Genomic DNA, 17628 nt, shown 5'->3' with positions numbered 1-17628 from the left:
GAAGAAGTGCTATGTCCTCTTCTCCGTGGTGGCTGTCTAGTTAGGCCAGCGGAGGGAACTGACGATCGCTCAGGTTAATTCGGAGGCTGAGTAAGGGGCTGGGGCTGGCAGCATAATGGGGTGCCCGATGCGTGAAGTTAAAAACAGACTTCAAAAAAACCTCACAGACTTCAAGATGTACCTGGCAGGTTTTTACTTTAGTTTTCCTGTAAAACCCTACAGTAGACTGAAGGGTGTTTCCTAGGAGGGGCAGGGGAAGGCAGCAAAGCATGTCCGTGCCACTGTACTTACTGCGCGTCTAATTTTTCTTCCTCGCTTTTATGTATTCACAGGTTTTAGTGAGCCCAACATGGCAAACTCATCACGGATCCAGAACGTGGTTCCCCGGCCTGGCTTCTCCGCCTTGCATCGGCTGAGAAAAAAGCGGAAAGGCCAGCGCGTGAAGGACCCGCTCGACGATCTCTTGCTGAAGACCCTGACATCTCAGCGGGCCATGGAAGAGCGCTTTCTGCAGATGGAGGAACGCCGATATCAGCGAGATTTGGACGTGGAGGAGCGTCGGATGCAACTGGAGCAGCGCCGGTTTGAACTGGAGCGGGAGCACGAGTTCCGCATGTTCAGTGTCTTTGCTCAGATGCTCAGCATCCTAAAGCAGAGCCATAGCGGCTCCTCCTCCTCCGTCGCGATGCCTCGGGGCGTGGACTTCAGCCAGGCACTGTCCGAAATTGCGGGAATGGGAGGAGGAGGGGGTAACCTGCAAGAGATGAGGGCTCGGCTGCTTACCGAGAGGAGGGTTGACATCCACGGCTTCTGTAACCCCAGCGACTTCCAGAGAAGCCCCTACCTCTCTGCTCGCGGCAACATTGCCAACATTTTTCGGGGCTCTACCGAGGAAGGGTACAAAGCTTATCATGCTGACAAGTATGATGAAGACAAGAACCCCAATGTGAGTGAGAACCTCAGCATGTTTTCCTGGCTTTCCTGCTAGGAAAAAAACTGCCTTAGAGGTTTGCTGACAGATACGCTAAAAGTGTGTGTGTGTTTGGGGGGGTTGATGTCACTAAGACATGGTGGGTCAAGCTGTTTGTTTGAGGAAGAGAAATAAAAGGTAGCGTTGCAGGTCCTCTATGTATCAAAGATGAATGCCCAGTCCAGCTCAGGTTTGCACACTCTTGTTTTCCCTGTCGGGGAAATAATAGCACTAGTAGACCTTGAAAGATATAAGAAATCTGCAGCAACAAACAGAGCTCCTGTTCCTCCTTTCACCTCATCACCTCTGTTGCGCTCTGAAGACCATCTCTGATTATCTGATTATATCTGATTATTGCAGGTGATGGGTGCAGGAGGTACAACAACTGAGTAGTAGACAGGGTTTTTTTAATACTACTTTTAACTAACACTCAGCACTTTTTCTCCCTGTTTATGCTGGGCTGCTCAGTTGTAAGTAGCTCATCATACCCCCCCTTGTGGCACAAAGGCCAAGTGTTAATTCTTCACGGCAGATTATTACTGAGTAACAAGTATGGTAAATATAGGTAATGATTTATATGTGGATTACTTTTAAATAGATCCTGCATTCAGATACTGAACTGCTTGAAACTTTAAAAATGTTTTATTATTAGCCCTGACTGTGGTCACATTGTGTTGGGAGGTGAAAACTAGATTTTTAAGATAGAAAACCACAGCGAAGTTTTTGATACAAGGTGCATTATGAGATGCAAACTGCCTCTTCTACAACCTGTTGTCTGTGCAGGAGGTAGCTTTTTAAAGAGATACCTAAAACTGGACTTGTACTTTAGTAATATCATAAATGTACAGTTGCTTAGATTTCTTTTCACATTTTAAAAAATTTAGTTACCCAACCTCTTCCAATAACGAAAATGTGCTAGTAGATTTGAACTCTTCAAGATCTGATGTAGTGCTGAATAAGCAGGGCCAAATCCTCAACCTGGAACTGTAGGGGCATCTCTCCAGAGTGGAAAATTTAGTGTTTTAACCACTTTTCATGATGACATTGTTATATGGTTTCCAAGCAAATCAGTGGAGTGGAATGGTAATGACTGATAAACAAATGCTTTCAGGTAAAGAAATGTATCCAAAGCCTTGTTTAAAACTGCTACAGAAGGGTAAACCTTGGTTTTCACAGAATTTTTTTTGGGGGGTTCTTCTGTAGTTAGATATATACCAGTGAGTGAATTCAAGGTTAAGTTGAACATATTCTGTAAAGAAGTATAAACCGCTAGTATGTATTCATTTACAGACAGTTTATTGACTAAGAAGCTGAGTGCCTGAGATATCTATGTGTGTGTGTATGTTTACATGTATATGTGTCTCGAGTTATATATGGTGAAGCCTATGCAACCTGTGTTTTGACTTGTCCTTGGTAGGGTTTTTGGAGGCAATTTAGTGAAGCGATAGCTGAGGTGATGTATGCATGTGTTTTTTGTGCCTTTAAACAATAAACTATTTCTTTTTCTATATATAGGGTATAATAAACTTTGGCACCAGTGAGAATAAACTGTGCTTTGACCTGATGTCTAAGCGGGTAAGTCCTGTTCCAAAAAGAAATACTGAATTTGCTGTGTAGTTCCTCCTCAGTGCTTGCACTTTCCTAGAGTTATTGCTGTTGCTTAGGTTTCTCTCGTAAATTTTTTTTGTCACGAAATTTTTATTTGTTGGAAGTCACTCTTCAATCCAGCTATTTGTACATTTATTTATGTTATTTTTCCAGGAGGGTAGGAACAAGGGTGTTTTTCTGTTCCTCTTCATGATGGGTTTCCCTTTGGGGATGTGCTTGGCTCAGAAAACTAAATGAAAATAAGATGCATTTTATTTTCTCCTGCTGACAGTAGTTGATTTGATAGGGAGGTTTTGAGATTAGTTTTGAACTCTTATTTAATTTCAAGGATCTTCACATCTGTCCATTATAAAGTCACACGATTTGGACACCCAGTTCTGAACTTACCTGAAATGTGCGAGGGTGGCGGCAACCGCAGGGAACGGTGGCAGCTCTTGAAATCGCTCAAAGTCAGACTGGGTCAGCTGCTACCTGCTCACTGTGTTCAGCTGCACCAGGGAGAGGCATGAAACACACGGCCCAACTCAAAAAGTAGAACAAGTCAAAAGAAAAGAACAGGACCGCGCTGTAGAGGAATGTTTCTTGATTTCCATTCAAATCACTGCCCAGGTGCAGCCCGCGAGGCAGGCAGGTGGCAGTTTCTCCTACCTGAAGTTGTCTGTGGGGAGGGAAGGTGGCTCAGGGTTGGAGAGTCGACCTCTGTCGTTTGAAGTTCATGGTTGCTCCCGTTCCACCAGTTCCCACCCTCAAAATGTTCCTTGTTTTATTTCTGCCTGCCACTCCACTGCCTTGGGGGGATGCTACCCCGCCGCTCCGCCTTCCAGCTAAAAGAACAGGTAAGGCAGAGCTGCTGCCTGCACGAAAAAAGGTGCCTTCTAGGCTGCGTAGGTGGCACCTTCTTTCCTTTGCTGTCCTTTCCCCTTAAAACTAACACCAAGCCTGCAGTAAGTAGTGCAGAGGGAGACGGTAGTCAGCTGCATCTTAATTAGCCTTGTTATGAAAATGAGTTAAGACTTCATCGACTATAGCGAGGTGAGCCATCACGCTTGTGGTAACAAGCTGAACAAAGACTGTTGCCAGCTTCAGTCATCGCAGCCTGGAGTTACAGTATGGATGCACTGAATGCAGCACCAGCTGGGATTGTAGGCAAATAATTTGTTGTGATTTGGGATGATAAAGACTTACTGTTTCCACTGAATAAAGTAATGTATCAGACTTCTGTCTTCAACTTTTGACCCTTTAAATTAGAGAATATTTTGTGGCGTGAGGTCTCAGATGGTCTTCCTTTCAGTTGGCCCGTCTGGTTTCCTTAGCCCTTAATGCATTACCTTTAAGGGTTCTCCTCTTTATTTTTGCATAGTCACTTTTGGCCAAGCCTGCTGATACCTTTTATGTTGCGTTCTCTAGAGGAGTTTAGGAGAGAGATCTAAGGAGGCACAGTTCTGTGCCACATAGGCTTCGAGAACATCTACAGCTGAATAAAGGAACTTTAATCCTGTAATATCAGGTTGTAATTCTGCATGGGATAAAGACAGTGTCTTTAAACTCTCGAGCTTGGCACCAGTTATTAAAACACCAATACAGAATGTTGTGGGTTTGTTATTACATGAGAAACTCACTGCATGTTGAATTTCCCTCCTCCCTTGCACTATTACCTACGTGTCGTGTCCCCCTACCCTCACCTTTTTTAATATTAACTCATAGATTTGGTTGCCATTAAATATTTGGAAGGTACATTGTACATAATATTTGTTTATTCCCTTTTTGTTTATGTAAAGTGTCCTCTTCTCTCTGCCTGTATCACCGCTGTGCTTTCCCTTGCAACTTCATAGAACTGGATTATGTGAAACCCTGATATTTACAACCTTGAAAATATTCAGATAAAAGCAGTGTGCATACTTTATCTAAATATAAACATTAAAAAGGGCTACACAGTTCAGGTGAATCTGTCTCTGAGATCAGAATGAACTCCTAATAAGGAACAAGGTGCCTGCCCTGGGGAGGAATTATCAAGAAGATAATTTCATTTTTCTCCTGTCTTTTGAAAGCTCCTGTTACACTTTAACACTTATCAAAACTTATCAGAATTCTAGATCTGAAAGAGCTGTAGTAGCTTGGAACCGAGACATAAATGAAAGCTAGACTTCATTAAAAAATTAATTTATTGAAAGTTTATTACAGAAAATACGTATCTGACTGTGATGAAAAATCCTTTCTATCTCTTTCTGACAGTCTAGATATGAGCTTTCACAATTGGGACTGACTTTCCAGCTGAAAGCTGTTATCCTCAGAGCTTGGGCGAAACACTCTTTGGGACTCTTTGCGTTGCTTCATTTGCTGAGAAAGTCTTCTGCAGGCATCTTGGTTACGGGCATCATGTGTATTGCCCTGTTCTGCATCCTTTTTGTAGATCTCTGTGCAGCAAGGTTTTGGCTGCAGTAACTTAGCAGAAGCCCGTATGCCACATAAAGTTATCGCTGATCAGTTTGCTGGTCCTTGCTTCTCCCAGCTGCATTAATTTTGATGGTCAGTGGCTTTCTCAATCCAGTTTTACAACTGTTGAAGTTGCACGTGTGTGTGTGTCTATGCAGGTATGTGCCTGTACATGGATCCCATCTATCTGCATGTTTCTGATATCAATGATTGTGCTTTTAATGGTTGTTCTTGTTATCCCAGCTGACACAGACCGATATGAATCTGATGGAGCCTCCACTGCTTCAGTACCCTGACTGGAAGGGACATATGTTGTAAGTCTTCTCTTTTCTGTAACGCTTCTCTTTTTGACTACTTGTCTGATAAGCAGAATGGATGAATACAGACTGCTTCTGCCACACTCTCTAGTTAAAACTTTTCTAGTCATTTAATAATTTTTTCCTTTGCAAAACTGTAAATTAGCTGCCCTACCAGTTCATCCAGTTAAAAATCCTTTTATGTGAGAGAAGGTGGAAATTTTCTAAAGCAAACACAGTTTTAAGAGCACTGATTACATTAACAAATCAGGTAACTCAAAACAGTTCTTTGAAACATAGTGAACACTTGGGGACTTTAATCCTCCTTTTCTGTGCCTTGATTAAATAAAACTCATCAGAAGTGTATGCACCATTATGGACATTGTCCGTGACACCTTTGCCGTATGTAAAAGTCATGTCTGTGGCATGGGCCTGAGCTATCCTGTTTTCTAGCTGTTTTCACCAGACTTTAATGTGCCCTGGCTTTATTTTCCTGAGATGTGGACCTGGGGAAGCCCAGCCTCTTGGAGAATAAGCTGAATCAATATTTGCTTTTGTGTCTTTCTCAGTTTACGGGAGGAAGTGGCTCGATTTTTGACCTATTACTGCAAGGCCCCTGCACCTCTTAAGGCAGAAAATGTGGGTAACCCACTTTCCATTGGTGTCTATTCTAATGTATTGCCATTTGTTGTCAAACACTTTCATCTTCTTTTTTTTTAAACAAATGATTTGGTAAGATGTCAGCCTTTATCGTGTAAATGAGATTGATTCATAGCCATTTCAGTAGCTTTTGATGCACACTTCAGCCAAAACACATGGGGTCTACTGTATATTTGCCTCATGCTTTACTTCTGTATGCCAACTTCTTATGCCAGTGCTCTCAGTGGGGCTTTATGTTTTCATCTCCTTATTCAGCTCTGGGACCTACTGTGCCTGTATCCCTCAGCCTTGACAAAGAGCGCCCGTTGTTTCAGTGGAGTTTAATTTTGTCCCATATTGCTGTTACACCTCAGGACAAAAATCTGTAATTGAGCCAAGAGTAGTTTTAGCCCACAAGAACGGACCTTTTCAGACTTTTTGGCAGTGTTGTAAGGAAGGGATCAGGACCCGAGTCTCTGCAGGACTTGCTGACTTGGGAGAGATGCAGGCTGGGCGCAGGAACCTGTGGAGATCAGGGACTCCTGACACTGTTGAGCACTGAAGGCAGCAGGAGCTAGTGCAGCCATTGCTTTTCTGGCTGCAATAATTCAGCAGAAGCCCATACTTCCCGCAAACTGAAGTTACCGCTGATCAGTTTGCTGATCATTGCTTCTCCGAGGCAGCAGATTCTGCCTGATATTTGGAGTGAAGCTCATAGGACCGTGAGCAGCTGTCTGCTAGAACCAGGAGTCAGACCTGCTCCTGTACAAGACAGTGGTTTCCACTTTTGCACTGAGTTGGCAGGAGGTTGGAGCTGCTGTTACCACAAAGAGATGATAACACAGATTAGCTGACGAAAAGTAGTTTGCTTTTCTAGCAGTTCAGAACTGCTCCCCAGTTTATTCCCTACTTAAAAGCCTACTCTTTTTCTAAATTGCTTATTAGAATCGCGAACAACAGCAGGACAAAGTGTCTCTCAAGCAAAGAACAGGATTAAAGTTACTTCCTAGTAGAAGTGGGATTTCAGAAGGAAAATTCAGGGAACATCCGTGCTAGAGAATTGGGAAGAAAATTTATTTCAGTGTTATGATTAGAAATTATTATTTTATAGTGTTGTCTTTCTATGGACAGATTTATCACTAGCCTCTCTCTTTCTTCTGTAGGTGATTGTTTTAAATGGTTGTGGCTCGCTATTTTCTGCGTTAGCTACAGTCCTTTGTGATCCAGGGGGTAAGTGGATGGTTGGAAGATGTTTCTAATGTTTATTTTTGCTGGAAAATAACGTGTTACTCTGTTTAAATATTGTTTGACAGCAGCAAAGTAGTGGAATTGTCATCAGCCTACTGCAAAGTTCTTGTTCCCTGCAGGATTATGCTGTGAAATTCATCATCTCCACGGTCTGCAGATGTCATGCATTCACGCTGGTGCCTTACCCTGTCTGCCTTCGCTGTTTTCGTGGTGCCCTGCTTTAGTTTGTTAGACTAAATGTGGGCTATGCTCATGTTTACCTGAGTTCTTGCAGAAGATTAAAGAATTAATGTAAAAATAAAGTGGAGGAAAAGGCAGTAACATGACAGTGTTTCCAGAGGGCACAGCTGTAAAAAAGCTTTCATGTTTAGCTGAAGTACATTAGAAGAGAGAGAATGACTGTGACCTGTTGATAACCAATTTTGTTTTCTCGGTTCCAGAAGCTGTTCTGATTGCTACTCCCTTTTATGGTGGTATTACCCAGAGTGTCTTCCTCTATGGTAATGTCAAGCTGGTGTATGCCTATTTAGACAGTAAGGTAAGATCTGAGTGAAGGGGATACCAACCTCTGTAGTTAAAAAATAATTGATACTGGAAAGTGCTGAGCTTTGGAAAATTCTGAAAGCAGTCCTCAGGACAAGGATAGGCTGCAGCCTGTGGACAGTTTCCCAATTTATTGCTGGGAAGCTGGGGACGTAATTTGCAAGAAAGTTGTTCACACCATAAGTCTGGATTCCGGTCTTGATCTTTTCTTGTATCTTACTCCCAATAACAGCTCTTGAGAGGTAAAAAATGGCCATTTTGAGCCTTGGAGACAGAAGTAGGTACTGTCCTAATAAAGATGGTCCTAGGGGTGGAAGAGGAGATAGAGATTTTGCATTGGTTTAGTTATTCAAGGATAGCCAGAGAGTTCTGTGTATGGCCATTCTATGATGAACAACTCTTTAATTTTCTAATTTTTTTTATTCATTCTCTCTGTAGTATAAAAGGATAAGGGTTGCTAGGTCATTATTGTTGGCTTTTTATTTTCTTCTGGGGTATATTTTTCAGAGGATTGGCTCAGGGCAGACTCTATTGAAATAACTTGGCCTTTTTTATCTTTGTGATGTCTTTCAGATTACTGGAACAAGCACTCGGCCTTTTCAACTTACAGTGGAAAAACTGGAAAAAGCCTTGCAGGATGCCCGGGCAGAGGTGAGTTTAGCTGACCTTCACATCACCAGTTAAGTCTACAATATGTTTGAGATGGCACATCCCAAAAGTGGCCTGCAGATCAAAACATTTCCAAAACCTAGCACCTGGCTCTCTGGTTGTCCCTGTAGACCACCTGAGATTAGGCTGCTTGCAAACTCAGGGGCAGTCTTAGGGGGACTCCCCTGGTGTCACATCTGTCCAATTTTGGTCACAGCAGACAGGATAAACCGGGAGTACCAGACCATTCACAAAGCACTGGAACCCCTTCATATCACAAAAAAAACGTACTTGGGCATGCACTGAAAAGTAGGGACTACCTACCCAGGGTTTTTCCTTCAGGAAGGCCAGCTGAGTTACCCCAAAACTGACTGCTCTACACAGCAGTGCAGATGAATTCACTAAGAACACCGAGAGTTTTTGCAGGAGGGAGAGAGGTGCAAATCTAGAGGATAAATGCAGATGGGTATCACCTTTCTGAAGAGTTAGTCTGGAAGTTTTGACGTTGTCCTGAGCCCTATATATGTTTAGCTGCATCTTTAGATCATTAGCAGCTCTGACATCTTCATCCCAGTGTGCTCTAAATGAGAACAGTTTGTGTCCACATAGCTCAAATTCCTATCTTTCTTGCCTCATTCATGGGCAATCTTCAGTAATTTGTTATTTCCCGATTACTGATACAGCTCAGAGAAAGTTCTCTTCCATGCTGAGAACGTGTGAGAGCATCTTTGTCATTAATTGGTTGACCAGATAGCAGTGGTTGTGGCAGACACCCTCTTCAAAATCATAGATTCATTCTATAATATTTTCCTCAGTTGACTTTGCAAGTGATATAATTGTAAAAAAAAAAATCTTAATTTGTGGCTAAAATTCTTCTCATACAAATCTAACCTCTGAGGTGAAAAGTCACGGTGGAAGCTTCAGGGGAATGTTGCGTCACACTCGCTGCTCAAGTAGAGGGACGAAAAATTTATCCCACGATGGGCACTCGCTTAATACTGCATTATTTGTGTTCTGCAGGGTGTCACTGTAAGGGCCTTAATTCTTCTGAATCCCCAAAATCCCCTTGGCGACATCTACTCCTTGTCAGAGCTACGGGATTACCTGGAATTTGCTAAAAGGTATGTCAGTTTGGGAGACTGAGGCATCCTGAGTCAGATACGGCTTCCAGAATCTGGTGGACTACTCGCTGTCCCTGAATTTATCTGTGAATATCTTTTGAGTCAGGCAAACAGTCTATTCTTCACACACAGCAGTGGGCTTAAGGGAGGGGAGAGGGGAGTGCTGGGGACAAGGGAACATGGACTATGCAGTCATCTGGAGTGGCAAAGCGACTTGCATCAAGGAACGCAAGTTTGTTTGTTGGCAGTCCGAGCAAACACTATGGTGCTGTGCTTCCCCAGTAGGAAGCTGAGTTCCTTTCCTCTCAGTTTCTCTGTATGTGCAAAGACAAATAAATATGTGAATATGGGTTCCCAGCTTCATCATGGATCACAGATACTCTCTGAGATTCAGAATCTGTGAGATTCTGAGTGGACGATGATACAACTTATGCTAGATGGGTAGTACATACAGGAATTAATTTTCACTAGTGCATTGGAAATGACTGAATTTTTATCTTGTTATATGGTTGCAGTGGGTGACAGTTGGATATATCTCAAATCACTTCAATGTACACATAGTAGACCTTCGGAGTTGTGATAAAAATGCTTTACTTCTGCAAAATTTGGTGTCCCTCTTGTGTGTATAAAGCGAGTCTTTGCAGGCCTGAATTTATCTCTGCTTCTAAACCAGAAGCAGCCTTCTTTTGTAATCTCCATTTTGTCCTTTTGCAGACATGAATTGCATGTGATAGTAGATGAGATCTACATGCTGTCAGTTTTTGATGAATCAGCCACGTTTCACAGTGTCCTAGGCATGGACAGGTAAAATCAGCTCCTACTTCCCTGGCCATCTTCCAGTGACAGTTCAACATGATGCCTTGCTGAGAACTTGTGACTGGAAGTTAAGTCATGAGCAAGCAAATTCTGAATCTGCCTTACGCTGATTTCTTTTTTATTTTTTTTGTAATTTCTGAATGGCAAACACAGTTTGTCAAGTGCAATCTAGCAAGTAAAAAATGGTAGTTAGTTTTCTGTTGTGGTACACTTTTCAATGTGTGCTTTGGTATTTGCTTGTGACAGTGCCCAAAACTAGAAACAGATGTTTCACTTGTTCAGAGCGAGGCTTTTCTTCCTACATAAATATTGGTACCTCTTCCCCTTGTTTCTGTTGATGCCTGTGAAGACTTTCTGTTGCTGTTTACTTTCTGTTTTGTTTTGTGGTTGGTTTTTTTTTTGTACAGTAGTCATGGATCACAGTGTTCTTACAGACTGGAGAATGGGTTTTATTAGGTATTGATCTAATGAGATGAAAAACTTTTCAAATCTTATCTTATAAAAATATGGTGTGGTTTTTTGTTGTATTTTTTTTTTTTAATTTCTAGTTTTCACCAGTGGTGCGCGCTCTCTTTTTGTGCTCAATTGTAAGGAAATAAAATACACTTGGTTAAGTGTTAGCCCAGTGTTGCTGGGCTTGAAGGTACAACATTGCAAAAGAAGAACTTTATCTCCTTCTGCAAAATATTGGTGTTTGAAAGAAACAAAATTACTTTTAATTCTTGGCAAATACATTGGCACAAGCCTCATTTCTAGCATTATACGTACAAGCTTCATACGTGCAGGAAATCTGCGTGTGAAATATAGCACTTGCAAGTATCTGTATATCTGAAATATTTTAAATTTGTGTCTGAAACTAGTTCCAGGGAGTTCCTAGCTTCTAAAGCTAGGTCGGATTTGAATTTTCCCTACTTGACTGATGTTCCGTGCTGCACTGTCTGTCATTGTGTAATGCTGCCTCTCTGTTTCTGCAATGCTGCACTGGTGATCCAAAAGCTTCAGCACCTATGATACTAACTGCCCATCTGCATCCTTCTACATACAGATTGCCTGATCCACAGCGGACTCATGTGATGTGGGGAATAAGCAAGGTGAGTGCTGGTTGCCATCGTGCTGAGATTCCTGGCTGGTGGGGTTGGCCTGGTGTCCTCATGCTGGAAGGAATAAGGCAGTAGTAATAGGATCCTGGTCTTCCTGTGTAATAAAGCAGTCTCCCTGTGTCTTCTGCAGGATTTTGCTGTCTCTGGGATTCGTTTTGGTACTTTATATACAGAGAACCAAGACGTTGCTAATGCGGTGGCTTCTTTGTGTTATTTCCACGGGGTTTGTGGACCTGTCCAGCACAAGGTTGCGCAGCTGCTTAGAGACAGAGGTGAGTCAGTAGCTCCATGAATGATCCTCTGCCGTTCTGTGTGTCTTGGTACCTGGGGGATGCCCTCTCCTTACTTTCCCAAGTGGTCTCCTGTTTGTACAGCTTAATTGACAGTCTTCTGTAATTCTGAAGCTGCCCATGTCACATGAGGCTGAGAGCTCTACAGAAAAGGACCACTTCTGCAGAGCTCCTGATCAGCAGAATTAGAGGAGCAGCTTTGACAAGTGTGATAGCTATTTGTATAGAAATAACCAATGTTGTGTAGAACCAGCTGAGCAGAAACAAATAATACAAGCTTTCTTCCCTCGTACAAGTGGGATGAGGGAAATGGAAATGGATTTCTAGCTTTGTCCTGGATGGAGTGCTAACAGTCCACATCAACTAAGAGCTATGAATGTAGGGGAGCATCCTCAGGATGGTCAAGAAGATACTCTTCTGCACAGACATGAAACTGCTAAATAGTTCTTGCCCCTCTTTTTGCTATTTGAGGAAACAGAAAACAAAAAAACGGAGTTGAAGGGTCAAATGGAAAAAGGCACTGTGAGTGTTTTAGAAACTTGAACAGATCTGAATTCTTTCTCAGTTTGTGATTTTATTTTTTTTTCTTTATCTTCTCCTTCTGGTCAGACTGGATCAGCCAGGTGTACCTGAGGGCCAACCATGCCCGCTTAAAAGCTGCCCATACATATGTGACAGATGAGCTGAAGACACTTGGGGTTCCTTTTCTCAACCGCAATGCAGGCTTCTTTGTCTGGATTGATTTCCGAAAGGTTGGTAGTCTTAGGAAGGGAGGCTTGTCCTGGACTTAGGGCAGGCACATGGTGCAACTGTGTCTAGAGGAAAGTTTAATGTTGTGATAAGCATTTTGTTTTAACAAATCTCTTGTCTGATCAGCAGAGGGAAGGGCTGCCTGCTATTTCTGTCCGTTCTTTTCCTTTCGTCTGTCTGTGCATTTCCCTCCTTGCAGGAATCTTACTTCTCTCAAGCCACTTTCCTCCCCATTTCTTCCTTTATATCACTACTGCTGTACTTCAGAGGTAAAAGGTGTCTCCCCTGGCCTTTGCAGACCTCATGGGAATCATAAATTCATGAGGATCTCAGTGATTTAGCCTAAATGTTACTAACCTCTGGCCCTTCTGCTGACTCTCCTAGTACCTTAGGACAGGCACATTTGAGGAGGAGATGCTGCTCTGGAGGCGTTTTCTGGATAACAAGGTCCTCCTGTCCTGTGGTAAAGCCTTTGAATGTAGTGAACCCGGATGGTTCCGCATCATCTTTGCTGACAAGACCCACCGGCTACAGTTAGGTGAGTAATGTTTTCTTCTGTTTTTCCTTCCACCAGAATTTCTGCAGCACTGTTTCCTCCTTTGCTTAATCCTAAAATTATCCTATTATTATTATTGTTATTATACTTGTCTTCTCTGTTTTTCCTCCCTTTCCTTCCATCCTCCAAATTTTTCTGAATCTGACTGATTTGGGGACATTTGTGGCTTAAACTAATCCAGTAGTGTTTCTCCTTGTACCACGACAGGTATGCAACGGATCCGCAAGGTTTTAGAAGAGCGGGAGCAGGAGATACTGGCTGAGGAGAAGGAGCGGCCTTGTCAGTCAGATCAGGATGGCAAAGCAGATAGCACAGATGAAGTCATTTTTGTGTCCCGCCACCAGGAACCTACCTGTGCCAGTAGCTCCAACCTTGGTGACCTCATTGGCCTCCTGCAGCAACAGATGCGTTCATCTGACTGGCTACAGAAAAATACAGCCGAGCAGTTTGCACAGGAAAAGCCAGAGATCTACGATGTGTTCAGCAAACTGGTGGGGAAGCAGTAGGGGTCAGTGTGCCTTCAGGGGGGTTTCCTGAACAGTGACTGACCCTGGGCCCCTAACAGCTCAGCAGTGACTTCCAGCAAATAATATATTTTCTGTATAGCAAGAAGATCACTTTGTAAAACCCCTCCTCCCCCCCCCCCCCCCGTTTGAGATCTCTAATTTGTATTATATAGGTGCATTTCTTGGACTGGGGTGAGGGTAGGGAATGGTGGGGGTCTTGTTCGCCTGCTGCCCCCTGTCCTGCGGCATCATTGTATTTTGTATTTCATTTCTAATGAATATGCTCTTAACTCTCTTATAAGGTCCTGTGGTGTCATTTTTTATGCTTCTTATTTCATGCTTTCCAGGAAGACAGAGACTTGAGATTGGTAAAATGTGTAAAGTTTCCCTTTTTCCTGAATGATGAGCAGATGTAACTACCATTTTGGGGCCAGAAGATGCCTGCTTTTGCGAAGAGGTGTTTTGGGGAGATAGAGCAGTGTCAGCCCTAACTTAGCCTCAGCTAATGGTAAATAAGCACGAGTACGGGCTCATCTGCATGGGTGAGGCTCTTAGGACTGTGGTCATCTAGTCTGAGTTCCGTAAAGCTTTTCATTTTGAGTTGGTTTCCAGCGTAACCTCAGGTCAGACAGTATCCACACCCTCGGTTGGCGAAATGCCTGTTTTTGTTTCTATCCTTCTTTTTTGTATTTGTATAAATAAACAGCATCCATTGGCCTCTTGGCACAGCGTCCACAAAAGACCTAAGGACGGAGAGGCGATTGAAAGTAGGTATTCTTTCTGCAGCCTTCCTATTCCTGGAAGTCCATCCCTTCTGGTTAGCAGTGAGGTGTATTGGCAGGACAATGTAGAGAATGCTGCTTCTGCCACTGTGCTAGGTGTACCTACTTTAAGCCCACAGGCTTCCAAGGTGACACCTTCCACCATTATCAGGGTAATTAAGGCAATTTTTTAGCTATGGTTGCCAATTTGCAGGGTAATTTTTTGACTAAACAGTATTTTTCAGTCTCCTCTCCGTCCTCTCTTTTCTGTTTTAAAAGACACTGCTTCCTGTAGGATGGTGATAAAGTATTTCAGTTGGAAAGCTTCTTCTACAGATACAAAGCTCTTTAATTTCTGGTATGGTAAAATTTTTGGTATCTTAAAGAAATTTAAGCTGTTTTTTCTGCATACATATTAATCCGGAGTTCAAGGAAATTGCTGATGAAAACTGAATGGAAGTGTGCCTTTCTCCTCCGGTAACTTGTTCTGATAGTAACCAAGTTTCATCCTGGTGGCATTATGGAATCTCTATATAATAAGTTAGAGAGGTGAAGGATAAAATTTAGGCTAAAGTCTGTGCTATCAAAGCAGTTGGAATTTGCTGATCACAAGTGAAGAACTGTCTTCTACTCTTCTGATCAATTCTCCAATATGAAATTGGAAAGGCAGGAAAAAAATTCTTGGTCCCATGGAATACATGCATCTTGCTTAGATTTCTTCTTTGTAGATCATTTAGGAGAAAGGTAGTATTGAGAATGAACAGGAAATTCAGATTATTCCTTGGTTCAACCTTCAGGTAAAACAGCTTTCATTTTGCAGTTACTTTGTGAGGTGGGATGTCAGTGATTGATGGCTCACAGCGGTACCATTGTGGCTCTGTTGGTTTTGTTCTTGGGCATTGTTGATTTGGGCAGATGGGCATGTCATAATGAGTGGCAAAAGCGTATTTCTGTATCGTAAACCAAATTACCAGGGCATAGCTAGCAAATAATTAATGCAACTGCACTTTGGTGAGGTGACGGTGGAGAATTGCCTGGACGGTGAGAAGGAAAGTCTGACCAGTGGCGGAGGAGAAGATGGTGCTGCTTGTGGTGGCTGTTAGAAGTAACTGGTCCCTCTTGCAGATGCCAGCGATGAGGCAAGGTTGGTGAGGTGATTCGTAGGATGAGTATAGGGGATAGTTATAAGCATCATATTTGCTTATTTGTTTGGCATTTGTCTGTATACAATATTTTTAAGTACATTCTTTGATTATTATAATTTATTTTCCATTTGCTCTTGGGTGTCCACAAAGAAAGCTATAGCACAAGACACGTCTCCTTGATGAAATGGGAGATAAGATGTACAGCCAAAACACAAAAGGACTTACTGGTTTGCCCCCTCTTATTTATGTATCCCAAGGAGGGTCTGAGCAACCAAATTTAGGGAGAAAGCTCTTTGAAATGAAGAACTGGTTAAGACTGTGTTAGTTGAAGTGGTATTTCAGGGGATTCCTGTAACAAACTCAACCCATTAATTACTCCCGACTTTCTTTTCTTTTGGTGTTCTGGTCACTCCTATGGTTGGAGTATGTTAATATACAATAGTAACAATTAATTTAATATGTTTTTCACCCATAGATGTTTACTGCTCAGAAAGTGGGTATATTGTACTGTCTCTGTGTGGAAGCAGCTGGTAAAGCACACCTCTCTTTAGGAATAAAGAGTGTAATACACTTTCAAAATCCTCACAGCTAATATAATATGGCCCAAAGTCACTTCCATCTGAGCTTGCTGTAACTCAAAATCACAGGACAGACACACACTTTGTTGCATGGAATATTTTCCATGTTTTTTTTTCAGGTTTAACACCTGCCTGAGGAGCTCTCCACTGAGGAATGTTAGCTTGGTCACAGAAAATCAGAATATGACTGGAAATGAGACTAGAGAGAAATGTGATGTTACAAGTCTGCTGTTGGAATAAGGAACATTTGTTTTGAGTGTATAAACCCCGTAAATTTTGAAAATGATATTTACTGGTTGAAAAGAATTGGTAAACGTTTAGAAACTCACGTGTATATGTATACAGAAATTGACTCTTATTTGCTGCCAGAGTACCCTGACAGAAAAAACACAGGCTCTGCCTGTACAAATTGTTCTTTCTGCTACCTCCATGTTACGTGTTCTCTCTTCTCGCTATTTCTCATCAGTGTTATTAATGGCCTTTTTTTTTTCCTGTGAGGCAAATCTCTACAGGAAAAAAAAAAAATATAGAGAAATTATTAAGGACTGTCCCCCTGCATGTCCTTCTTTTACCTGTTTGTCAAGCAATAGGCAAACACAGCAGTACCTGAAATGATGAAGCCAGTCAGATCTATATTTTTTGAAATTGCTGCATTTCATCTATAATAAGAAATGCTGTCAAGATGAGTATAACACTGTGCCTTCTTTGCTTGTGTCCATTGTAATTAAACAAGATGATAAAATCCACTTTGCATACAATTTTTGTGTTCAGGTTGTATCATTCATTTGAGCATAGAGAGGATCCTAGATGATCTCATGGTCTTTGCCATGTTCCAGTCTTTTTCCCGATTTTTCCCCAATTCTCTCTCTGTTCCAGATAAACGTACAGCTTTTTTTAGTTTAGAGGTGGGAATTTCCTGTACAGCACTGCTCTTGGTCATAGAAACTTCCCTAACAGACATTTTGGGTCTATCCTTGATGTGTCTATGTTTGGGGGGGGGGGGGGGGGGGGGGAAGAATCTGTGAATCTCCAAATTATTAACCTGTGTCACAGTGTGCAGTTAAGCGAACAGCATAGGTAGGGCCCGCTCTAGATAAATATTTATGAAGATCATGCATGCTGAAGGGACGGCTCTGTGAAGATGAGTTTTCCCTTACAGAAACTGAATAGGTCCCAAGCAAGATATTGGTAAGGGAAAATATTTACTAATAATAGTTCTCTACCTTAACTGAAGAAGGGCAGCTGCTCAAATGTACTGTATGATAGATATTTTTCTAAATAAATGCTAAATACCTTAATTGTTGTCTTTCTCTATTAGAATGCATCCAACAGAGCATACAGCCGGGCTGACTGCTGTGTGCTCCCCCCATCCCTGTAACCACCCAGTTTCTTAAAACCGGCCTTGGGGTCAAATTATCATTTATATTGACAATTTCTCTGCAGTACTCCTCCAGTTACTTGGTTACAGAATCCCTCTGTTGCTTTCGTGCTGCTGGCAGAGGGATGATTTCATTTCATCAGAGAGATGGTAGCACACAAGAGCTGGATAAAAAAACCTTCTCATGGAGGAAGCTGCATGAATCACACCCCCCGAAAATTTCTGCATCTGAAGTATCAGGC

At 42.3% G+C, this 17628-nt stretch overlaps 1 protein-coding gene across 4 annotated transcripts in view; it reads left to right on the top strand.

Moving 5' to 3' along the window:
- Positions 1-16735, top strand: part of ACCS (1-aminocyclopropane-1-carboxylate synthase homolog (inactive)) — a 62334-nt gene extending 45599 nt beyond the window's left edge. For all 4 annotated transcript variants that reach the window (XM_049825796.1, XM_049825795.1, XM_049825794.1 and 1 more), the window contains 14 exons: positions 333-946; positions 2486-2545; positions 5255-5325; positions 5877-5946; positions 7110-7176; positions 7635-7732; positions 8311-8388; positions 9406-9506; positions 10221-10310; positions 11368-11413; positions 11553-11694; positions 12322-12464; positions 12847-13000; positions 13226-16735. In XM_049825796.1, coding sequence (XP_049681753.1) covers positions 350-946; positions 2486-2545; positions 5255-5325; positions 5877-5946; positions 7110-7176; positions 7635-7732; positions 8311-8388; positions 9406-9506; positions 10221-10310; positions 11368-11413; positions 11553-11694; positions 12322-12464; positions 12847-13000; positions 13226-13524 — 2016 coding nt within the window. In that variant the 5' untranslated portion in view covers positions 333-349 and the 3' untranslated portion in view covers positions 13525-16735. The remainder of the gene's footprint in view (positions 1-332; positions 947-2485; positions 2546-5254; positions 5326-5876; positions 5947-7109; positions 7177-7634; positions 7733-8310; positions 8389-9405; positions 9507-10220; positions 10311-11367; positions 11414-11552; positions 11695-12321; positions 12465-12846; positions 13001-13225) is intronic.
- The last annotated feature ends 893 nt before the right edge of the window (positions 16736-17628 follow it).

This window comes from Accipiter gentilis, chromosome 22, assembly GCF_929443795.1.
Source record: "Accipiter gentilis chromosome 22, bAccGen1.1, whole genome shotgun sequence".
Lineage (NCBI taxonomy): Eukaryota > Metazoa > Chordata > Aves > Accipitriformes > Accipitridae > Astur > Astur gentilis.
This window is presented reverse-complemented; position numbering and strand designations above follow the sequence as displayed.